Raw genomic sequence first — 25,477 nt, 5'->3', positions numbered from 1 at the left:
AAGAGGATAAGGGCCATGTAGGAGAGAAAAAATAATGAAGGGAGGGGGAAAAAATCATTAAGCACTTCCATAAAAAGTCGAAATGACGAGAATAAAGTTGAAATACAATGTTGAGGAAAAAAAGTCGAAATGAGGCTATTTAACAAAGCATGTAAAAAATAAAGATGAACCCATTGTCGTGTATTATCAGTTGTATGAAGAATTATATTGGGGTTTTTTTTTTCAATAAGTTAAACCACAGAATAGATTTGTAGAGGAGAAAGGGGAACTGTGTTCAGTCAGTGTGGTTTCTACTCGGACCCGTTTCGGTGAACTCATCTTCACTTCCTGTGTTTTGCTCCGAGGCAACAACGTGGATTCAGTGCAGTTCACCGGTGTGTAGTAACAGTGTTATGACTGACCGGAGTCTTGTTCACTTTCCACAATGCAGATATCGAGTGTGAATGACGTGAAGATTTATAATTTAAGCCATGGAAAGTCTCTTCCAGAGGTAAGACGCGCGGCACGTTTTATAATCTAGAAAGTCACTGATTTGAGGCAAGCTAGCTAGCTAACATAGCTGACATTAGTCCTGATAGTATGTACTGTGAAAATGTCAATTCACTCTCTCTTTTTTTAACGCACCACTTTAATAGGACGTTTCATATAAATACAGGAACAAACCTAGCTATAGTTAATTGCGACTCTTCAGTTGAGGCCTGAATATTATTATTATTATTATACATTTTTTTTCTTTGGCAATGTATTTCAAACCGTGGCGAAGAAGGTATTCAGATACCATATTTAATTAAAAGTAGGCTACTAATACCACACTTTGAAATTACTCCACTACATTAAAAGTCCTGTCTTCAAAAGTATCAGCATCAAAATGTACTTAGAGTATCCAAAGTAAAGGTCCTCGTTATGCAGAATGGCCCCACTCAGATTGGTATATTTATTCTTAATTCAGTGCTTAACAAATTTATTAGACCACCTGTCATAAAAACGAGAAAATTTTAAAAATCTTTCAAAAAACTTGTTTAAAACTAAAATGTTATTGTTATTTATTTGGCAAATAACAAAGTGAATTCACCCTTTATTGCCAGATTTGACCCAGCTCACTGGGCTTCTCTGAGAAGTCAGAAATTAATCAAGCAGAACATGCAACCACTACAATTCATTTTTCTGTTCAGGAATGCAGGAAAATAACTATAATTTGACATCTTTATCAAGAAATAATAATGTGCTTTCATATTTTTTTTTACAGTTTTTGTAATAATAATTACATTTTAGCATTAAAATATATTGGTTAAAGATCTTCTTTATACTGCTGTATTAACCATTACAGAAACATAAAAAAAATAAATTGGGTAATTACTTATGCTGTTAATTTAGGACCGCTGTCGCACAAACCGGTGGTCCAATACATTTGTTGAGCACTGTTTATTATTACATCATTTGTAGTGGTGCATTTATGTAAGCAGCATTTTATTTTTTGTAAAGATAGGGCTCATTTTAACTACTTAATATAATGTTATGAGGTTTAATTAAAAGAAAAAGTCTAAGCACTTTAACCTAATAATGTTTTTTTATGGTAAATCTCGACCTGAAAAGTAACTAAAGCCGTGAGCTAAATGTAGTGGAGTAAATTGTACAAAATTTGCCTCTTAAATGTAGTGGAGTAAATAAAGTATAAAGTTACATAAAACAGAAATACTCAGTATACCCAAAATTGTACTTAAGTACAGTAGTTGAGTAAATGCACTTAGTTACATTCCACCACTGATTTAGAAACATATAAAAAAAACAGGAGAAATGATCATAGGAACAAGCAGTATTTACAGAAAATGAAAAGCATCAAGCAAAAAAATAAGTTTTCATCCTTGGTTTACATGTTGGGAAAGGAGTGAGAAGAAGTATAAACGTATTCATTCTCACCCCTTCACAAGTTATTAGAACATTTTAACCTGCTTTCCTATTTATGTGAACCTAATACACTAATTAATCATCCTAAATTTGTATTAATATAATATTTTTTTATGTTTAATCAATGCCAAATAAAAATAAAAGGTAATTATTGATATACCTATCCTAGAAATTCATGAATTATATATAACATACAATACAAATGGATATCTAATATACAACATCTGACTCTGTAGTGACTAATGTAAAAGTAACCAGTTATTGATCATCTTTAATCTGTTTCATGTAGTGGCTGTCAGATCGGAAGAAGAGACAGTTACAAAAGAAAGATGTCGGTGAGTTGAGCATCTCAGACAGGTCAATTGTCTTCAAAATGTATGTCATCTTTCTGATTTTTCTTTTGATTTTTTTCCCGCAGACATCCAGCGCAGGATTGAGCTCATCCAGGACTTTGAGATGCCCACAGTGTGCACCTCTATCAAAGTGTCCAGGGACGGTCAGTTCGTCCTGGCAGCAGGTAAGAGGAGCTATGGAAAGATTTATGCCGGGGGTCAGCAACCTTTATGATACTGAGCCCCATTTTTACACTTTCTTGTTAATCAGAGTGCCAAATAAACATCAAGGTTAACATGAAGTTTAATCATGACACTACATCAAAATTTAAATCTCCAACGGATCTGTTGTTTTATTTAGCCTATTTCTTCCATTCATGTTGGGTCTCAAACTGAGTGTCCCAAACCCCATGAGGGTCCGCCAAAGGTTCACAGGGGGTCAAGAAGGCCTCTTTATTTTAAGGGGTTTAAAGCTGCGTTTTGACCAAGAAAGAACCAGGCCCATCTCAGACCTGGGCATTAGGCACGTGAGGTTACCCAGAAATTCTAAATTAATACAACTGCAGTGCTTTTATTTTGAAGGCGATTTACGTATGTGCCTCTGTTCCACAAAAAACACTGAGTTACCTTGTTGCCAATTGGCATCTTACAGTTCCCATTTTATTGTACAGCTTTAAATAACATTCAATCATTTACAAAATGTTGCAAAAGCAGCAAATGTCAAAAAGGGAGAATTAAGTTTAACAAACAGAAATATGAGCCCTGTCCAAGAGTGCTGCCATCCTTGTCGAAAGGTCATTTGGCGTGTAGATGAGAGGATACTTCAACATTTTCAAAATACTCTTTCAGTTATATGGACCCTTCTGTGATTCTGAAATAAAGATTGATGATTGCTAGTGTGCCACAGGTGAAGCCACCGTGTACCTGCCTACCTGCTTTAGCAAACCTTCCTTAAAAGTGTGAATGACATTAATCAGATCATTACATTTTTTTAACATTAATTTCAGGCACGTACAAACCCAGGATCCGCTGCTATGACACCTACCAGTTGTCCCTGAAGTTCGAGCGCTGTCTGGATTCAGAGGGTAAGTTAGTAGACACATCTACCTGCTGTTGCATGTAAGTCACATGTCCTCGATGTCTAAATTGATGAATTCCTTTTCTCTCTCTTTCCCTCTCTCATAGTTGTGGCGTTTGACATCCTGTCTGATGACTACTCTAAGGTAAGACACTGGGGCCCTCTTGCACTGAACTGTGTTATTATTTATGCACATGGTTTGTAAATTCATAGTATTGTTATGCCATCGTTTAAAATGAAGTGCAGGTTAAGGGTGCACGTGCATTGTATATACCCAATATATTTTAATATTATTTACAGTGCTTAACAAATTTATTAGACCACCAGTTTGTGCCACATCTGTCCTAAATTAACAGCATTAGTAATTACCAAAATCATTTTTTATGTTTCTGTAATGGTTAATACACCAGTATGTACTAACTCTTTAACCCAAATGGTATTTTTTGTAATGCTAAAATATAATTATTATTGTTATCCATGCATTTTCAAATTTACTGTTTTACAAAAAAAACAACCTGTAATAGAAAAGCACATTATTATTTCTTGATTAGGATGTCAAATTATAATTATTTTCCTGCATTCCTGCACAGAAAAAATAGTTTAAGTGGTTTAATGTTATGTTGATTAATTTCTGATTTCTCAGAGAAAGCCCAGTGAGTCGGCTCAAATCTGGCTATAAAAAGGTCAATTCACTTTATTTGCCAGATAAATAACAATAACATTTTTAGTTTTAAAGAAGTTTTTAGAAGATTTCTAAAATATTTATGTTTTATCATTTTTATGACAGGTGGTCTAATACATTTGCAATGTATATATATATAGATACATATATTTATATGCGATGTTGCAATTTTCCATATTGTTCTGTAGAGATATTCCATGTACATTTTATCATTTATCTATGTATCAAAAGCAGGAGACTCAATCTCCCTCTCACATACACATGCTAGTTTCATGTAAATCAATGTGTGGAGTTTATGAATTTAAAATTAAAGCTTTCCAAAATGTTGTATACAAGTTAGTCTGATAGAAGATCGAGGTTTTATTTATATGTTGTATTGTCCGGCTCTATGTGAGGCTTTCAAAAAATGGTGTACCTATAAAATAAGAAATAGACACCAAATTGTCCAAGTGTTCATAGCAGTCTTTAGATGGAAAAGTCGTTTTTAAATGGACTGAACTTTTGGTGATTACCTCATACATTTAATATTGAATATAGCTAATTAAGTAACTATATTGTTCTTTTTCAGCAGAACCTTATATAGACAATGTAAAGGTGGTGAAGGTTCTGTTAAGAGGCAACACTCATTATCAGTACACGTGAAGTTATTATTAGGAAAAACCTCTCGTCTCTACAGTTATTCATAAATGTCAAAGCGTGTTATTGTTTTATTAATTATACTATGAAAATGGAAATATTATTAACAGCGTCCGTAGTTCGTACAGCATATTAAACATTTGGAAAATGTGTAATTATAACCATTATATTTTTAAGGTTAGGAATATGCTTGAATTTAAAAAATGCTCATTGAAAAATGCTTGATTTTCAATCTTATCTGGCATTTCATCTTCATATATTTTATATATTAAGTTAATATTAATAGCAAAAGAAAAGTGTCCACATGCATTGATTGCTGTCGGTACGAATGAATGGTTATGTTTTTATAGTTTCATATATAGTTACAACTTAGATGATTATAAAGGCTTTTAGATATTTCTGGTATAGGTACCTTAAAAGTCCTTAAAAATACTTGAATTTTACTCTTAAAAAGCTGTACGAAACTCTGTATAATATGTGTCAAACCCTTGTGCTTTTCAGTGCTATTGTCTTAACGTCACAATGTGTTTTTATCTGTTATTTGTCTCCACAGTTGGTGTTTCTGCACTGTGACCGATACGTAGAGTTCCACTCTCAGCACGGACACTACTACAAGACACGGATACCAAAGTTTGGACGTGACTTTTCTTACCACTACCCGTCCTGTGATCTCTTCTTTGTCGGGGCAAGGTAATTATGACTGTATTAAAGCTAATATGATTGATAGATTCTGGCATGTTTTTAGATCTATCCCTCGACTGTCTGAGGCCTAAGTTGATTGAGTGTCACTGTTAATGTTTCTGTTTTCATTTCAGCTCTGAGGTGTTCAGACTGAATCTGGAACAAGGACGCTTCCTCAACTCACTTCAGACTGATGCAGTGTAAGTATAACAAAGTGTTATACATAGTTTTTATGTGCAGTGATATTTGTATTGTCCAATAAAAGTAAGTGGTTAATTCTGGATTCAGCCAGTTGAAAGCTGTATTTAAATTGTACCATTAAAGTCTGTCAGTTAGACTTAAATGACATTTAAATTAAATCACATAAACCCCACCAACCCACCCTGAGGTTTAAAATATATGTCTTCTTTTAAAAATCTCCAAAAATACACCGTTTATTATAAAAATAAACTGTAAAAATTTTCAGAATTTGAACTTTCAGTCACTTTTTATTCTACATGTCTCATTTAAAATGTTGCCAAAAATAAACTGTTTGGAATAACTAGATCCTGTTAAAAACATGAATTTCTGCTGGGAAGAACGGTCATGTGAGAAATACTCAATAGAAATCAGACAGAGCTGCAGGCTGTTTACACAGAGCAGAGGAGAGAGGACAGGAGAGGTTCCAAGTAGGTTGTAAAAATGCAAATAGTTCAATATATATAGCATGTGGAGACACAATTTTTTCCCCCAATATCCATGACACTTATAGGCACTTGGAAAAGTATTTTTGTTTTTTGTGACGTATAAAATTATAACTTTGTTATTTTGCACAAAAGACATTTTTGAATTGTTGTTCCCACGTTCGCCATGATTGTGCTGATTCCATAGAACTGCAGGGCAGGTAAAATACAAGGCCACAGTGAGTAAAAAAAGCAAAAAAGAGATCGATTGGGGTTCAGAGGGTTAAAGACAGAATATGTTGTGAATGTCGGTCTCTCTGTTCTCGTACCTGGCTGACGTTTAGCAGTAGGAGACAGTTTTTATTTGGGGTTCAAAGGGTTAATTCACACCAAGAATGTGTTTTTTATTATTTTATTTTTTTTATTTTTTAAAAATAAAGAATCACTACTGCGAATGGCAGTGGGTGGCTAATTAATCTATATATATCTGGCCCCTGGCCTCCTGTCAATTTGCAAAAGTTTCCACCGGCAAAGCAAGTTCTTTGGTGTCATTCTTCTCAGCTGATGTTCATGGTTCTTGTTTTTCTTGACTTTTTAGGGAAAACAATGTGTGTGACATCAATCCTGTCCATCATTTGTTTGCCACAGGAACCTCTGAGGTAAGTGCTATAGCAGGCTGTGTGTGAAATGAGGCACGGGTTATTATCACACAAGTGAAAGTGTGACTCTGTGTGTGTGGTCATGTTCAGACGTGGCAATAAAATGCATCTTTGGTGATCCTGTCACAATTGGACAGCTTTAACCACGTCAGTTCCCACCTGACATTTGAATGTGTCTTTAGTAAACACTTTCCATTGTTTCTCACTTACCCGCTCTGTATGCCACTGTGTTTGTGTGTAGTCATTAATTGCTACGTACATTTTAGTATATGCTTAGACATATCCTACACTTCAACCCTGAGTCCAAAAAAGTTTGATTGCTGTTTAAATCAAATAAAGTAGGATAGGACCAAGAGAAGACTGGTTTCTCAACATACTATTGCAGGAATTTGGGGATTTCACCTTCTATAATCCATAACATCAAGGAAGATTCAAAGAATCACACTCAAAATTCAAATTGATATTCACTGAATATATTTTGCCTCATTTTGAGCCACCATATGTGTAAACTCAATTTATTTTTATTTATTATTATTATTTATTTATATTTTATATTTCACTTTTCCCCCCCTAATCTTCTTTTCTTATTTTATCCTTATTTATTTTATTTATTTTTATTTATTTATTTCCTTCCAAGCCTCTGTGTGTAAACGTGTGTAACATTAGTCTCACTGCATTTGCAATTTTCTTCCTCTTAATATCTGTGTGTGCACACGTGATTTTAAACAAGAAAATATTCTTTGTTATGCTTTTACTTTACTGACTGTGGGACCGGAGGTTGGGGTAAAAAGGGGGAAAATGTTTTTGTGCTAATACTTGATATATACTTGATGTACTTATACTTGATATATACTGAAATGAATAAAAACGTATCTGTAAATCTCAGAAAACACAGTTCGTTGCTGCATACTACAATAAAGACCCCGGACTGTTGAGCAATTTAAGTCGTATATTAAGCAAGAATGGTAAAGAATTCACTTTCAAAACTTGAACAATCAATGTCCTCAGTTCTTAAATACTGACTGTTGTTAAAAGAAAAGACGGTGTAACACAGTGGTAATCATGCCCCTGTCCCAACTTTATGAACATTTTGCAGGCAGCAAATTCAGAATAGAAACAAACAGTAATGTATATCAGTTTAAACATTAAATATCTACAATCTACAATGTCATTTAGCAGACGCTTTTATCCAAAGCAACGTACATTTGAGAGATCATACAACACAAGCAAGGATGAATTCAAGAAACAACACAAGAATAAGTGGCATATATTACATTGAGTCCTGTTAGGACGTAAGTGCAGGTTTTGTTTTTTGTGTTGATTATGTGTGTAGGTATTCAGTAAGGAGCTGGGTCTTCAGCCTCTTTTTGAAAATTGAGATGGATTCAGCAGATCGTATGGAGTTTGGAAGGTTGTCTTTGTCCAACTTTTTGGCAGTGCGTTTCCTAACTCTGCATTTATCTGACTCCTCTCCCACTGGATCACCAGGGAAGGGTTGAATGCTGGGACCCTCGCGTCCGGAACAGAGTGGGCCTGCTGGACTGCGCCCTGAGCAGTCTCGCTGAGGGAGCAGAGTAAGTACAGAGCCGCCACACTGAGATGTCACAAGAGTTCAGCTGATGCCAGTCTGACGATGCATATATAGCCACATGGCACTTTTGTCCACTGCCTGTAATCTTTGCATGAAAGCAAGCTGCAAACTGTGCATCATTGTTGTATACTTCAGAAAGTTTTTATCTAACTCACAGTTTCATCTTGTCCCAAAGCGGCAACAATATCGACCAATAATTCATGCTTCTGTCTTTGTGTCTCGTTGTTTTTGTTGACAGAGTTCAAAGTTTGCCCTCGGTTAGTGCGCTGAAGTTTAACAGCTCCCTCACCATGGCAGTCGGCACCAGCACAGGACAGGTGAGACAAAAACATTACACTACATGTTGGGCTAATAATTGAAATTAGTGTGACAGGAAATATTTTTACAATTTCCGCCTGCAGCTGCCTGACATCACTCCTTTTTTTTTTTTACTTTATTTTATCAAGTTTTCACACACATACCATACATTGAACTAGTAAGTGACTAAAATGGCTTTACAATAGATACACCCGTTGCCAATAGCAGTATGACATTAAAAAAACAGCAAAAGACAGGGGGGTACAAATAAATTATTACAGGCTATGATAGTGTTACAGTCATTAACAAAGTGTTTCAAATACAAGACAGGTTGTTTCCTCTTTGCATATAATTGTCCCACTTTCTCCAGAAAGCATCTCCTTTGTCCTTTTGCAGTCTTAAACTGAAGGTCAACCGTTCCATACATTGAATGTTGGTAACTATGTTTGACCATCCCTTGAGAGTGGGAGGTTCCTTCCGAAGCCAGCACCTTGTTATGGCCTTTTTGCTTGCTGCCATGAAAAGTTTCAAAAGATATCTGTCCACCTTAGATAATTCCAAGTCCACGTTCCCCAAGTAAAAGGACAAACAGGAGAATTCAATGTCATAACCAAGGACTTAGTATATAGTATAGTAGTATATATAGTATATATAGTATATAGTATATATAGTATATAGTAGATAGTATAACGAACCCCATCCCAAAAAGATTTAAGGGTAGGGCAACCCCAGAATATATATGTGTGGTCTGCCGTACAGTGGCCACACTCTCCAGCACTTAGGGTGTAATCCAGTCTGTTTGGACTTTTGTTTTGGTGTTATAAAAAATCAAACAAAATTTTTCCATGAAAAATCCCTCCACTGTTGTGAGGCTGTGGTGGTAATTTGTGTGTTGATAATATTAGTCCTACTGACATCATTCCTGATGGCATGTCTGTCAGACATCTATAACACTGATCTATGACTTAGTTCTCCACTTCATCTCCGTTTGTTGTAGCTGTAAACTCAGCTGCCCACATGGCGTGAAATTCTGCCTCTTCTTCCTGAGATTAGTCGAGTCACAAATACGTCATTCACCCTTCTCTGAATGACACTGTTCTCAACACAAGCTTGATTTTGACAGAAAAGGTCAGGCTGTGATGTAGCCATTTGTTCAATGATGAAAGATGCAGTGGGTAATCATAAAATGTTACAGAATACATCTTCAGCTTGTATTGCATTTTATCATTTGGAAACCAACACTTGTGTTGTCTGAAATTACCCACCTTCACTTAACCGCTTACGTAAAGCAGCTTGATTGAATTTTGAAACCCAAATCTATTTTGCATTAAGAAACAACCTGTCACTCATCACAAACCCTCTTTACAGTGCAATCCACTTGTTTTTATTACAACACGCCTGTCATAATTGTTTTTTGTTCTATTCAAGTAGGGGTTTATTTTTATTATTTTCGCTGAAGGTACTGCATAGGTGTAAACATCATTTTTTAGCAAGTGTGCGTGTGAACATGCAAATTTCAAGTAAAAAAATAGATCATTAAGGGGGTTTTCTATGCGGGTCATTTTTGACACCTAAGACAACACAAGGGTTCTTTTGCAGTGGTGTTTTCAACCCTTTTCTTTGTCTTACAGGTGCTGATGTACGACCTGCGCTCCAGCCAGCCGCTGCTGGTTAAAGACCACTTTTACAATCTGCCAATCAAATCACTCAACTTCCACGATCAGCTGGAGCTGGTTGTGTCAGCTGACTCCAAGATTATAAAAATGTGGAACAAAGACACTGTAAGTTTCAGTAAAAGCCTGTTTAAAAACCTAACATGTGCTGCCTGGGAGCGATGATGTGTTGAGGACTGTTTCCACAGACACTAATATCAGGATGGGACATTCTGCATCTGTCTAGACTCTTTCTGATGCCTTTTATCTCATATTAATAGTTTCTATCTATCTATCCATCCACCACAGGGCAAGGCCTTCTCCTCCATACAGCCTCAGACCAACATCAACGATGTTTGCATCTACCCTAAATCAGGTGAGAACACATAAGTTTGTGAAATTATTGCAGAGCCCGAGCAACACAGATGCCAATACTGATTTTAGAGGGGGAAATTCATCAATAACCAATATTGTGGCTGATATAGTAATTTTTTTGAGCTGGAATGAAAACATTGTGCACCAATTTTTCACCACTCTAAATGTGCCCAGAGAGCTACTTTCTCAAACATAAAACTTTATTGAGTCATATTCAACATTATTTTACATCATACAAATGATGTGTTACATTGTCAGCCAATTATATAAATGATAACTGGGGATCTAAAGAATAAATAGGAATAAAATAAATGGCTAAATAAATGTCTTTATTGTTACATTTTTATATAAAAAGAAGAAGAAAAACAATAGCTAACACCATTTCTAAATCACGTCAAGCAACATTTTCTGCATTATATATATTGAGTAAATTGTTGTTTTAATAACGGCACTATTGGACGACATACACCGATACTGATAGGCCAATGTCAGCCAATAATATGTGCCAAGCGATATATCTGTCGGACTCTTTGTTGGTCCCATGCAGGAAAATTTAGGTGTCAGTGGCAGCTGAAGTACAAGAGGAGAAACATGGGAAAGCAACTTTATAAAAATATAATACCATACATAAAAAAATGTGATCTATATACAAAAAAACATTAAAAGAACCACATATACTGACATAAATAGTAACTCTAAAGTGTATTGAGATGAACAGAGACACTATAAAGTGAAAATGAGTCAGAACTTCTGGTATTCGTGCAGCCATCTTTCACCACCAGGGGGTGACATCTAACAGTAGAGTTCACACACTCATGGCATGCTATCACAAGGAACAAAACTGAAGTTAAACTTTCACATTAAACTCATAGTTTAAATCATTATTTGGTTTCAACTTCAGAGTTTTTCTTCTGAAGGTTTTGTTTTTTTAATTGAGGTTTGATCCTGAAAGAGTCTTCATACATTTGTATGCTGTTTTTTCAGCTACCTTACAGATTTTATGGGTTTTTCAAATTCCCTTTTCATCTTTTGGACAGAAGTGTAATTTAGCCTTAGGATATGCAAATTAAAATATTTTCACCACCTGCCTTTACAATTTCACAGACTGGTGTCATTTTTCAGGACCTTTAAATTGCTCGAATATGGCAAAAATCATAACCACAATTAGTTTTGTCAATATTGAGATCAGGATTATTTAACATAGTTACTCACTTTGGAAAAATCCTGCATTTTGAACTTTCTAAAAAAAAAGTTTGATGGAACCTAAGATACTGTGTAATTCAACTAAAGAAAAATAAATTACATAAATAAATAGAATAAATAATACATATATAATCAATTAATATATATGCATTTAAATGCATGATGTAAAAACAATTAATAAAAATCAGTTAGATTACAAAACGAGTGCATCATTGTGAAACAGAATGTTGCACAGTTATCGTTTCATCTTTTTTCCATCACCATAATTATACAAATCAGATTAACCGCCCAGCCTGACTTCAAATATACATGACTGGAACTAAATCCAGTGTTTCCCCCACAGCTGGGCTCTATTAATATCTGCCCTGCTTCCATCCTCACATTGTTTTGCATCCTGTGTCTCATTGTCAGGTATGCTCTTCACTGCCAACGAGGATCCCAAGATGAACACGTTCTACATCCCGGTGAGTGCAGACACATTTACAGGTCACATCCACATCCTGTTCATCAGGTGCTCGCTCTTGTCTGAGACACATTTTTATTGTGCTGTAAAGGATGTTTGATGTTACGAAACAGCTGTTTATACAAGCTTCAGTGATCCGGGTGTGAAACCACATGTGTAGGAGATGGCAATAGAGTGTGTGTGCGGTTTATGACCAGCCGTAACGGTGGGTTACTGCTATTGTTTGTGATGTCAGAAGGTGCTCCTGGAACTACAACGGAAGCAGTTTTAAGGACTTTGCCAGGTGTTTATATGTCTTCCTGTCTATACATGGACGGATTTTGTGCAAACCGTGCAAGATGCATTTACAAAACTTTAAATGGATAGTTTGGATTTTTTTTTTTATTAGGTACTTTGCCCACAGTTTAGTAGATGATGGTCTGCACGTTCCTAGTTTGGGAAGCAGATGCACTTCAGGCAGGAGACAGACTGCAGACGAGGCTTGTCACAAAACGTATTCTAACCACCTAAACAAGAGCCCACCCTAAAAATGTTATACCCATTTATGTGCATGCTATTTTTACACTGGCCCTCATTTATCAAACGAGCATAGAAACGAGCACAGATCTGAGCGTATATTTCGTCTTATGACAGGGTCCACGTGTGATTTATGAAACGATCGTATCTTGCCAATCACAGCATAAGAATGATCAGCTGTTGATAAATGTGGCGGCTCGAAACAAGCGTTATTTAAATACCACGCCCTAATATATACCCGATTCAGATGGCTTGCCTCGAGAGTTTACGACACCGAAGGGCGCAATACGGCCAAAAAGAGAATTTTTCCCCCTAAAGTCAAAAGCTTTATTAGCAAAGTGCACTGTTACAAATAACAACAGTAGCGATATAGACATATTACAGAAATAAGCAGCGACGGAGGTTTATGAAATAAAAGTACTTATAGTTATATACTCAAACAAGTTTGGTGAATATTTTACATTTGGAGCACAGACTTAAAGTTTTCACAGCTTTTTGGTTGCAGCCAGGAGGTAAATAATGTTTTGAGTAATTTTTATTTCCAAAAGAAGAGGAATTTCTCAGAGGCAGAAAGTGAAACGCTGATGTCTGACAGGAGCAACACAACAAACTACTTTTGTTTGGCAGCATAAAAAGTGAAAAGGAAGTAAATTAGTGGTGCTGTCAGCAGAGTAGTGGACCATTAAACTCCTGGCAAGGTTGGAATATTTAATTTATACATTGTGATATATAAAGCCTAATAGCCTATATGATATCCAAATATTGTTATTATTATGATGGAGAGATATTATTAATCTCTTTACATTTACTAAGAATGATGTCCCAGTCAGAGGAGTGTGTGGCAGCGCTGATTGGAAATGTTTATATTCAGGCAGCACCGCTGGTGAAGGAGACGTCGACGCTCCGGTGTCGGAGCTGGATAACGCTAATTAACAGAAGACAACAATATTTATGTTTTCAAATATTTTTATTGTGAAGCAGACAGTATATCAAAAATACATCCATCTCTGGTTTGTCCAATGCTTCATAATTTCATTATAAGTAACAAAGGTGTCCTACAAATAAGCAATAAATGAAAAACAATAAATGTGAGAAAAATATAAAAAGTATACAAAAATATGTAAACAATTACATATATTAAAATAAATAAATAAATAAATAATAACACCCTCCCTGACCCACCCCGTCCCGCCCACCCAGTACTACTCAATTTGTCCTACATCCTGTTTTAAGAAAGAAATAATTGGTTGCCACATCCTCTTGAAGTCTTCTAACCTACCACTAAGAGAGTAACAAATCCTTTCAAGGTGCAATGTTTCAGTCAGAGCCAGTGCCGTCAAACCAAGCTTTGAAAGTAGGTGTCTCCGTTTTTTTCCAATGGAGGAGAACAAGTTTTTTCCCACAGAGGAGACCATAGGATAGAAGGCGGCGCTGTATATTCTGTAGGTTCCCAGTGCTCCCTGATGCCCCTAGTATGACCAAGAGTGGATCTGGTTGTAATGTAGTCTTAAAGACCTTTGAGAAAAATGAAAACACTGCTGTCCAGAAATTTTCTAACTTGGGGCATAGTGCGTAACTGTGCAGTAGATTTGCCTCTGCTTGGTTACACTTCTCACAGATGGGTGATATTTCTGGGAATATTCTATGCAGTTTTACTCTTGAGTAATGCAACCTATGCAGAGTTTTAAACTGGATCAGGCAGTGTCTAGCATTCAGGGAGCAAGTGTTAATATATCTCAGGCTTTCGTTCCATATGTCCTCTGCTATCTCAATACCCAATTCTTTTTCCCAGCCTTCCTTTATGTAATCCGTGTTCACCTGATCTAGCTCCTGAAATGAATCATATACAACTGAAATTGCATTCCTCTCCATCGTGCAATCTCTGAGACACCTGTCTAGCTTGTCAGGGGTGGCGTTTTCAAAATGGTCCAGATGTGTCCTTACAAAGTGTCTGACTTGGAAATATCTAAAAAATTCACTTTTTGACAGACCATATTTCTCTTGAAGTAGTTGGAATGACGCAAATGAACCACTAACATACAGATCACCCACACTGTGCAGTCCAAGTTCTTTCCATCTATCAAAGCCTCCATCTATTATAGAAGGGGTGAATGATGGGTTTGCTGATATTGGGAGTATAAAGGATAGCTTCCTAAGTTTGAGTCGTTTTGATATTTTCCTCCAGATTTGAATAGTGCTGTGTATAATTGGGTTGTAGCTATAGCATGACTTTTTAAGGTGGATGGGAGACATCACAATAGCACCGATCGAATAGGGAAAACAATCCTCTCGTTCCATGTCCAACCAGCTGGCGAGCACAACAGTCTCATCTAGCCAGTAGGAGATGCATCGGATATTTGCTGCCCAATAATACTTGACAAAATCTGGGAGGGCCAGCCCACCGTTTGTTTTATTTTTGCACAGATGTCCCCTTTCTGATCCTGTGTGTTTTGTGATTCCAAATAAATGAAGGAATCATAGAATCTAGTTTTTTAAAGTAGGTTATGCTAAGGAAGATGGGTACATTTTGAAAGAGGTACAGTAACTGAGGGAGACAGACCATTTTGACTGCATTCACTCTACCAATCAAGGAAATAGGAAGGGTTTTCCAGAACTCCAGCTTGTTTTTAAACTTATTTAATATAGCCACATAATTAGCTTCAAATAATTTATTATATTTCTTTGTAATTTCTAACCCCAAGTATGTGAATTTCTCACATGCCAATCTGAATGGAGTATGTTCTAGTGCACCTGGGTCACTGCATCGCACTGGCATCAGCTCACTTTTAGTCCAGTTCACCCTAAGACAACAATATTTAATATCCTCGGCTAGTACTCTTAAAGAATTTCAAGGTCCCAGGGTGTATTTATTTTAGATTATGTTTTTATGATAAATGATGTAGTCTAAACATGTTTTGGTTTGTCACCATTAAAAATAAAACACAGCAGAGTTTTTTCAGCTCCAGGCATCGATACAATAGTCAAAGATCAATTCTCCGACTCAGACGTGTGGACTTCACACTGACTCAAATTTGCGTACACGAGCTGAGAGCAGACTGAGATCTGATCGTACCCTCCGCTTACGTCCAAATTGATAAATGCCGAGCCTTGCGTAGAAATGTTCGTATGCCCACTTTACGCTCACTTTCTGCCGTACGCTCGTTTGATAATTGAGGGCCATTGTGTCCACCGATTTTTGTAGCTGTTTCATTTGGCAGTACCTTTGCTCAACCGTAGAATTTCCATGTTCCTACGCATAAGGTCGGCCTTTGTTTAGGTGGTTAAATTCCATTTTGTGACAGGCCCCTGTCTGTAGTCTGTTTCTTGCCTTGCCTTGTCTGCTTCGCCTTCTTGCTACGTACCTAATACAACCGCACTTTAAAAAATCCAAGCTGTCCCTTCAAGATGGAGCCATGTTTAAAGATGGGCCCATTTTTATTTTAGGTCACAGATCATTGTTGCCAGTTTCTATTATTATTATTATTATTATTATTATTATTATCATCAACACACTGTCCTGTGACTCTGATTTTATATTGTGTGTGATTATGGTGATGTGTGTACAGTAAACTAGACTCTGCTTTGTGTAAATGGGTAAATTCCACATGCTGAACTTCAGCCCTACACAACTTAGCTGTTGAATCTACAGCTGAAATAACGGTTTTGCTAATTAATTAAGTCCAGTTTCTTCTGGCATTGTGCTTTTGGAAGTTCTAACATACATTTCTCACAACTGTCTTACATTTATTTAACTGAACAAAGGTTAAAATTGTGATATTTCTTATTTCTGTCAAAATCACTTTGTTCTGCATGTCTCATTTAAAATGTTGCCAAAAATTAAATTAACTGAATAACTAGATCCTGTTAAAAACATTAAATTCTGCTCCTCAGCGACACCGTGAAGCCATGATTGATTCTTCTGAGACGAACAGTCACGTGACAAATATTCAATAAAAATCAGACAGAATTGCAGGCTGTTTACACAGAGCAGAGAGGAGAGGACAGGTCGTAAGTAGAGGTTGTAAAAAAAGGAAATAGTTCAATATGTGTCACATGTGGGGACCCAATTCTTTTTTCTAATATTCATTGCACTTGTGGGCACTTGGAAAAGTGTTGCACATAAGTTCCATTTAATTCCAATTTTTAAAAACGTGTTTTGTCTTTTGTTTTATTTTATTTAGTGTTATTAGGACTATATTCTGCACAAAAGACATTTTTGAGTTGTTCCTACTTCTAGCCACGATTGTACTGATTTTAGAGAGGTCAAATAATGAAGTTAAATACAAGGCCACAGTCACTAAAATGTAAAACAAGCAAAAATGCCCTGAAATGGTTTGTTGGAGTTCAGAGGGTTAACCAAACAGTTAGACAATATATTGAGAGAAATGTGCAAACAGATCAGGTCAGGAATCAAACCTTACTGTAATGTCCTGAATCAGAAAACTGCTCCACACAACTCTGATTATCTCTGTTGGACAGCTCAGAGCTTTATCAGCCCTACGCTCACCTAAAGAATGACGTCATCATCTATGTGGCATGCACACATTCCACAGAGCAAGCAGAAATGCTGACTTTGCTCTATTGCATAAGACAAGTGTGTTAATCCATTGATTCCAGCTGTAAGTGGACCTTTTATCTACTTTACTCACAACTAGTCAATCCTGACACAGCTCTGTGTGTTGGTCAGTGTGTCAGGGTTCGTAGGGGTGCTTGAAATCCTTGAAAATGCTTCAGTTTAAATGTTGTATTTTCAAGGTTTAAAAAGAGCTTGGATTTTGCATAAAGTGCTTGTCAATGCTTTAAATTCTTACTGTATTTCTCTTGCAATCGGACTATATCCATCTATAGACTATAGATAATCATATCTTCAATGTAAAAAATAATGAGTAGCCTATCTGAAATGAAGACCGTTCCTCCTAAAAATGTAATACCATCGCTGTTGGTATGGTTAAGTGAAATCTCCCCCTTTTAGTATGTAAGTACTCATCTAAAACATGCAATTTACAACAGGTGTAAGATACTGTAAAAGCTTGAAAATTGATCTTGAATGTCCTTGAAAAATGCTTGAATTTGACCACTGCTAAAGTGTACGAACACTGGTGTGTTCTTTAATCACAAATGCAGCTGGCAAAGATAAACAACATTTTGAACCTTGACAAACGGCAGAAAATACAAAATTACTCAACTTGACTAACATTACACACTGAGGATGTTGACCGGGAACACGTGATTCTGGTGAAATTTAAGCATTTTTCTTCCATTTCGGTGAAAAAGAGGGGCACTTCCTGGCTGTCATTTACAGGTTGCTGCCAGGACAAACCCCTCAATCAATAACTTGCAAACAGCTGCAGACAGATGTCCCAGGAATTAACAAATACTGTTTAATCAATTTTATCAGAACAGAAACCTAAGAGCTCCTAATTACTTTAAGAATTTGAATGCATTTTTGGCACCTGTGTGAAACTTAAAAAACTTGGTCACACATCAGAGAGAGAATATCCAACTGTTGCAATCATACGTATTTTTCGGGCTCCATAGCGCCTCCTAAAGTGTGGAAGGCATTAAAAGTAGGTTCCATATTCATCCGGTCTGGTGCACACATCGCGCTCATCATTTTTGGACATATTTATCATTGGAGTTCAGAAGGTCCATCCACACGGAAGTCAGCCATTCTGAAATTTGTGCAATTTATACAAATTTTTCTAACTTCTTCTCAAGAGTTTACCAGAGGTTATTCAAACTTGGCTGGCATAACCCTCTGACTAATGTGACGCTAAATTGTGAAGAAAAAAAGCATGTGTCTTTTTATATAGTGTATGTAAACTTCTGGTTTCAACTGTATCTACCCCGTCATGACCCGAGACGTGCAGCAAGGTGCGATGGCCCTTTCATTGCTGCTCGCAGCTTTAGTTTCACACAGGAATGGAAACATGAGCTTGGAGAGTTCGTCTATTTTTGTTTCAACAAATGCATGACAAGTTTCATACTTAATCAAAAGGTCCACATCTGAACCGTGTGTGTGTGTGTGTGTGTGTGTGTGTGTTTAGGCCCTGGGCCCTGCACCTCGGTGGTGCTCCTTCCTTGATAACTTGACAGAGGAGCTGGAGGAGAGTCCGGAGAGCACAGTCTACGATGACTACAAGTTTGTAACTCGGAAGGATCTGGAAAATCTAGGTGAGACCTTGTTGCCCTCATTTCTCCTCCTGACAAAAAACCTTCTTGCACTTGGAAACAAATCTCAGAGTTACACAATTTCACTTGTTTAGTTTGAAAGTCCAGAGGCAAAGTGAGATCACTGTACAAAGAGGGAATTTAATCCCAGCCCTGAAAGTTAAACCCAAAACTATAAATCAGTGTGAGCCACTTTGCCGCCTTAGGGGTTTGCACAGTTGGCTAGACGACCTAACTAGAGGCCTTGAGCAGCGCTGCCGGATCTGATGAGAGAACAAAGCAACCATATCTATGGAAACAGGCACAAAAGAAAAGACTTGAGAGAAGACCAAACAGGTGATCTTACCTACCAACATTACAAAAAGCTGAAGAAAACAAATAAAAGAGGAACACATACATGATAAATATAACTTACTGGACAAGTCTTGTTGCCCTTTTTTAACTATCATTGAAAATATTACACATACTGGGCCATCTCTATTTATACAGGGTGTCTATAAAGTCTCTTTACAACTTAAAATATGTTTTACAAAAGCAAATAGACAGACAAATATGTGAAAAGTATTACAAAATGAGGAGTAGATATTGAAGTTTGGACTGTGGACTGGGGAATACCGGACGTCTTTGAGATTACTTTGTAACCCCTTCTAGTCTGATGCAAGTCTACAATTGCTCTCTTTTTTGTGAGGCATGGTACACATGAGCTTCTTGTGAATAGTTAATGATTCAAAAAGTTTGAGTGTTTGGTGTAGATCAAAGTATCTCTACACCTCACTCAAATCTCATGTCATTTTTAGGACTCCACGTTTGCTAATTCTTGACTCCAATAAGGTCTTAATGGAGTCATTAGCCAAAGGGTTCACTTACTTTTTCTACCAGCATTTTGAATGTTTATGGATATATTCAATAAAAACATGACATTTTATAATTGTTTGCATGGCGATAGGTTAAGCATGTTGTGTTTGTCTATACTTGGGACTTAGTTGCAGATCAGATCACATTTCATGACAAATTAATGCAGACAACTCGGTCATTTCAAAGGGGTTCACATACTTTTTCTTGCAACTGTAATTCACACTTACAGAAATCGTTCCAAACATGAGGTCAAATCCACTCTTTCTCACACTACTTTTTCAAATAGTTGCGTAGTCCTTGGCATTATTAGCCAAGTAGTTAAAGAAACTCTTGTGTGACATTGATTTGAGAAATATCTCCCACTGAGTCACCTGTGTATGTGGAAAGGAGAGGACCAGAGAAACGGGGGTTGGAAATGGATCCTGCAACATGAGGACCTAGACATGTATAGTTGAGACAAACAGGAGAAATATAGTTAGCAGTCACTCTAGAAAAAAGCCCAAAAACCACAACTGGCAACTTGCAGTATTTGTTAGTGACTTTACATAAAAATAAACCCAAAGTTGCTTTCAATAAGTGGATTTGGTGATGCATCAACGATTGAGAGGCTTTAGGTAAGAAAAGAAGTGTGTGTGTGGGGGGGTGGAAGTAAGGATGGTTGGGGGAGTAGGGCCTGGATGGGTTGAATGAACATTGGAATGCAGGCTCAGCAGTAAAGAGATCAAATGACAAGAAGCAGAAAGGTGGTTGGCTGCGGTGAAATAAAAGGAGAGGAGGGAGCAGGGAGGGGAGCAGCAGTGTTGATTTACAGAAGCTGTGTGTAATGTGGCCCTGTTACGTAACTTTGAGGCAGCCGACCACGCTGAGGGGAGATCCTGGAGGTTACTCAACACTCTTTATGTTCTTCTATCTACACACTCTCACTTTTGTGCATTTATTTTTCCGTTATTTCACGCCCTTCAAGCTTTGACGCAATACCTTTTTAACCATGCTGCTGCTCCCAGTCACACCTGCGAGTGAGTCATCTTTGGGTGGAGATTTTCTCTTTTTACTTATTTTTTCTCTCATACAATTTGAAATCCTAGAAAATCCTCAAAACGACAAGAACAAGGGTGCGGTACAACCACACCATTTAGCATGCCAGAAATGCAGCATGTTCAGATACATAGTATGTGAAATGCAATATACACCAGAAATACCACCATCACATTTTGCAATATGAAAGCCTGCATCCTTTCTTTGCAACTCTGACTCACGTTTGAGAATGTTGCATTTTTTAACTTTAACATGCAAGTCCCAGGATTATAAAAGTCATTAGAACTAATCAAGTAGGGTTTTTCAATCACCACTTTTGTCCGCACTGTGCCAAACCACGCTGCACAGATTTGCATTTCTATTACCAGTTTTAGCGCACCAAGTAGAGCCGAGCATCTCCCTATATGGCCAACCAGTGATGACCCTCCCCCGTCAAACAAGCGTATGTCGCAAGACACAACTCATGACGTGCAGGGGACCATAGAGAATAGCTTGACATTTACATTTTATAAATCATTTTTGTTTACAAATCTTAGAAAAATGCACCCAAATATATTTTAATTTGTGTCTGTAAAAGTATTTTATAGGACACGTTTTGTTGCAAAATGTACAAAATTTTATTGCAATTAAATTTTCAACCAGTGGTTGAGCGACCAATCACCAGACTGACATTGCTATCCATACAGATGCTAAACATGTTTAAATGTTTCTGCCCACAATATCTAATAAATTCAGTTTTTTTTCTCACAAATGCCTGCCTTGAATTTTTAGTCCATTTTAATGAAAGTATATTACCAATTCCAGATTATTGTTCTGACTGTGTGTTTTCCTTACTTGTGTCAGGTTTGTCTCACCTGGTGGGGTCGTCTCTGCTGAGAGCCTACATGCACGGCTACTTCATGGACATCAGACTGTATCACAAGGTCAGACTGCTGTGTCAGCTTTGTGTTTACATATCAAAACCCTGTTAAAAGAGTGTTTCAAAGAGCTTTGCTTAGATTTGACAGTTATGCTCTTTGGTTTGGCTGCAGGTCAAAAGCATGGCAAATCCTTTTGCATACGAGGAGTACCGCAAGGATAAGATCCGCCAGAAGATCGAGGAGTCCAGGACCCAGAGGGTGCAGGTTAAGGTGAGAGGGCCTGACACAAAGTCTCGTCTTTCCATTACTTCACTTCACCTATTATTTTTTCTCTTAATCTATACTTTCTCTTAATATATTTTTCACATTGTCCCACATTGTTGCAATACGTTTTTGACGTTGACTTGCATCAGATCCATTAATTGCATGGAGTTAAATGTACTTTTTAAACTGCTTGTGAAGTTGTTTAATACGTCATTTAAAATCTGCTTCACATTCTGTCATATTCATCTCAAAAGTTTAAAACAAAACTTTAGCTTTGTAATTTTTTAGGCTGTCGTTGAGAGTGTTGCTTCACAAATTAAGCTGATTGCATTATCCTGCCCGTTTCCTGTATGTGTAATCAAATGTTCAATATGTTCTGACGGAAACAGAAGCTGCCTAAGGTGAACAAGGAGCTGGCTCTGAAGCTGATGGAGGAGGGTGATGACGAAGCAGAGCTGGCTTCTCGGAAAAAGAAGGGCAAGGTAGGAGAACATAGATTTCTAAATCAAGGTGTTTATGTCTCCATGTGCACTTCCAGAGTCTCTGAATGTATTATTACTTACAAAATAAGTTTTTAATTGCTCTTTGTGTCCTGTTCTTTCTGGGGGGGATTGCTTATTGATACGACATACCATTGTTCCAACAGATGGCTATATGGGTCCGGTGGCCCAATAGTCCAAAAATACCCACTGGACTCCATTGACTGCTGTGCTTTTTAAAAAATAATTATGTTTCATAGTGTGACAACGCTGTGGTTAAAGAAGGGTTAGGGACAAAAAACACTTGATTAGGGTCAGAGAAAGGTCTCATAAGATTTCAGTGAAATTGGCTGAAGAAAATTAAAAATCTAAAGTTTGAAGTTTGAGTTCTTTGACTTCTTTAGCTGCATATCTTTCCTACCACAGCATCTGTAGGCAAACCCTCATCATTTTCCCCATCTCGACTTTCCAAAACTCGCAGGCTCTCCCCAGCGTCCTGGGAGACGACCGATTCAAAGTTATGTTCGAAAACCCAGACTACCAGGTGGACGAGCAGAGCGAAGAGTTCCGCCTCCTCAACCCCATCGTCTCCAAGGTGGGAGAAAAGAGAAAGAAGAAGCTGCGTCTACTGGCTCAGCAGGTTGCCGCTTCCCAACAGGTAACACTGAACTCAGCTGTCAGCTCGTTTCCTGCACAGGTATGGAAACTACAGCCTGCAGTCATTTACAAATGCAAGATTTAAAGTTTTGAGCTGCTGCCACATGAGAGGAGATGCAAGTCATAGGAAATAATTTAATGGCTTTGTGCTAGAGGGGAGAAGTGTAACTAAGTAAATACTGAATGAACGTGAATCAAGTGTGATATTAGACTACAGTGCCCCATAATTCCTCCAGGCCTCTGTTTCTCTCTTGTTCACATACTGTATATTCTAGACATTGTATAGGCTGAGGCCAACAGCACAACATCACATCAATGACTTTGTAACATCTCTATCCAGGCGGATGAAGACGACGATGAGCCAGAGGGGCGAGCCAGCTCCGATGAGAGCTCCGACGATGACAAGAGCTGGGTGGAGGAGGTGAGGGAGCAGCGGAGGTTGCTTTGGCAGGAGGGCCGAGACCGCCGGAGGCAGGAGAGGAAGGAAGCAGACCGCAACACCGTGCTGCTGGATAAGGAACAGAACGGAGGAGAGAAAACCGCAAACATGGCTGAGAGCAAGAAGACAAGTCAGCCGCAGTATTATCAGATCAAAGCTGGGGAAGAGTTCAGAAGTTTTAACGACATGGCCCGCAAGCAGAAACTACAGAAGTATGTCGTTTGGAAATATATTAAATGTGAACTGTGAGAGGAGTGCTGGCTTATTGTGTTATACAGACTGCTCTAGGGTTTGCAGCTGTTTATGACAACCTGAACTGTCCAGTTATGGAAGAAATCCAAATAACACAAATCTCTGACTGCCCTGTATATCGTTGGTATACTGTGTCTGAGAATTGTGTGTATTCTTCCAGGACTTCTTTGGAGGACCGTCTGAAGTTAGAGGAACACTCTGGAACCAGCAGCATGACCGACACTGCAGTGGGCAGCAAGCAGCTAACCTTTACTCTCAAGAAGGTAAACTGTTGGTTGTTGTTTATTCATTTAAAGAACAGCTTTTCCCTTTTTTGCAAATTGTAAACCAACTAGTGCAGGCAATCGTGCAAAGTGGAGAGGATGCACCAAGGTGGTCTGAAAGTGCATTGCAGTGCAAGGGAGAAGCTTTAATTTCAAACTGTCCCTCAAAAAAAAAAAATTTTTAGAAGGGCTATCAAAGCAACAAAAATCTGATGTTGCACACTGCAGACACTGATGGTAAAACCGACATTTTTCACAAGCAAAAGGAATTTCATATTACAAAAATTCCACCAATAACATACAAAACAAAAGCAACATCTGAGCAACCTCTTTAACAAAGGAAAAATCTGAAAGGATTCATTCTTATGGTAGTATATGATGCAATATACAGTAGAAAAGAGCATAAATGGACAGGAAGAAAAAGAAGAACTTGAAGAGATAGTTTTGTTTATTTGCCTGAACACACATCAAGCCTTATTCTGTCCTCCTTTGCAGTCGGAGCAGCAGAGGAAGCAGCAGCAGGCAGAGCGGGATCACCACGAGGAGAGGAAGAAGCTGAGGAGATCGGCAGGACACCTGAGCAGCGGCCGCGGGAGAGGCTGGGGCGGCGGCAGGGGAAGAGGAGGAGGAGGGAGAGGGAGAGGGAGAGGTCGATACTGAGAAAGGCAGCCTTTATCTCTGGATGGATAACAAAGGCCTCGCAGGCACAGTCTTCCACTCACGTCAAGGTGTTGAAGCAACAACTTAAAATGAAGAAAGCAGATTTTAAGCTGTATAGAGATATCGAAGACCGGAGAGTGACAAAGACTAAGACAGACAAGCCTGTGTCCCGTTCCTGGGTGGTCTGTGCCATGTGTTTAGCTGCTCTCTGCAAATTCAGAGCATATTATAAATAAAAGATTACCTGTGGTGCTGCCTGTGTGAATATGAAGCATATGCAATTATCCAGAAGTACCTTGAATACATAATTTCTTAGCAGGGGCAGCCCCAGACAGATTTAGAGATATGAATACCTGAAAAGACTCAATGTGACCTGTCTTGTCTCAGGCATCTAGTTTCTTCCAGGTGGTCTCAGTTGAGCCTGCTATTTCAGTTAATGGAGGCGAGAAAATGTATGATTGTGGAAAAAACAAATATTATTTTTAATCCTTTTTGTTATGACTGTGTATGTTGTTAAGCCAACACTGGATTAACTACACTTGTACTTTATATTATATTTGGTACAACACTTGCTTGTCTGCATTGTTTTTATTCACTAGAGCATGCTTTCTTTGCAGCAGTTCAATACTTAAATGCGTCAGAAGTAAGAGGAGGTGCAGAGAAAAATGTGAATGGGGAAAGTTTTTTTTTTTTTTTCCCTTGCCGCCAGCGACTGTCAGTTCTTGGAAATGGAGGAACTGCCTTGGTGTCCTTCCCATCCCCCCGTTTGCTGATGGTGTGAACCCCCTCTGCTACAGCATTGGTCCATTT

At 37.8% G+C, this 25,477-nt stretch overlaps 1 protein-coding gene across 1 annotated transcript; it reads left to right on the top strand.

Annotated features, from left to right (window-relative positions):
- The first annotated feature begins 261 nt into the window (after positions 1–261).
- Positions 262–25,235, top strand: nol10 (nucleolar protein 10). Its single transcript, XM_059354027.1, has 21 exons — positions 262–490; positions 2,195–2,240; positions 2,324–2,422; positions 3,245–3,322; positions 3,423–3,460; positions 5,187–5,323; positions 5,449–5,514; positions 6,575–6,635; positions 8,124–8,209; positions 8,465–8,543; positions 10,155–10,304; positions 10,485–10,551; positions 12,165–12,217; positions 18,780–18,906; positions 21,637–21,716; positions 21,825–21,923; positions 22,307–22,399; positions 22,878–23,054; positions 23,394–23,704; positions 23,905–24,007; positions 24,503–25,235. The coding sequence occupies exons 1-21, from the start codon at positions 425–427 to the stop codon at positions 24,665–24,667; spliced, it is 2,181 nt and encodes a 726-aa protein (XP_059210010.1). The 5' UTR covers positions 262–424; the 3' UTR covers positions 24,668–25,235.
- Positions 25,236–25,477: the final 242 nt, after the last annotated feature.

This window comes from Centropristis striata, chromosome 16, assembly GCF_030273125.1.
Source record: "Centropristis striata isolate RG_2023a ecotype Rhode Island chromosome 16, C.striata_1.0, whole genome shotgun sequence".
In the NCBI taxonomy this organism is placed as follows: domain Eukaryota; kingdom Metazoa; phylum Chordata; class Actinopteri; order Perciformes; family Serranidae; genus Centropristis; species Centropristis striata.
Note: the sequence above shows the minus strand (reverse complement) of the source record. Positions and strands in the feature narration are given on the sequence as shown.

Excerpts from the sequence above, each read along its gene's own strand:
- nol10 (XM_059354027.1), top strand. The coding sequence starts at position 425 with ATGCAGATATCGAGTGTGAATGACGTGAAGATTTATAATTTAAGCCAT. Across the intron at positions 3,461-5,186 it reads TGTCTGATGACTACTCTAAG|TTGGTGTTTCTGCACTGTGA; the intron begins GTAAGACACTGG and ends TTGTCTCCACAG. Across the intron at positions 8,210-8,464 it reads AGTCTCGCTGAGGGAGCAGA|AGTTCAAAGTTTGCCCTCGG; the intron begins GTAAGTACAGAG and ends TTTTGTTGACAG.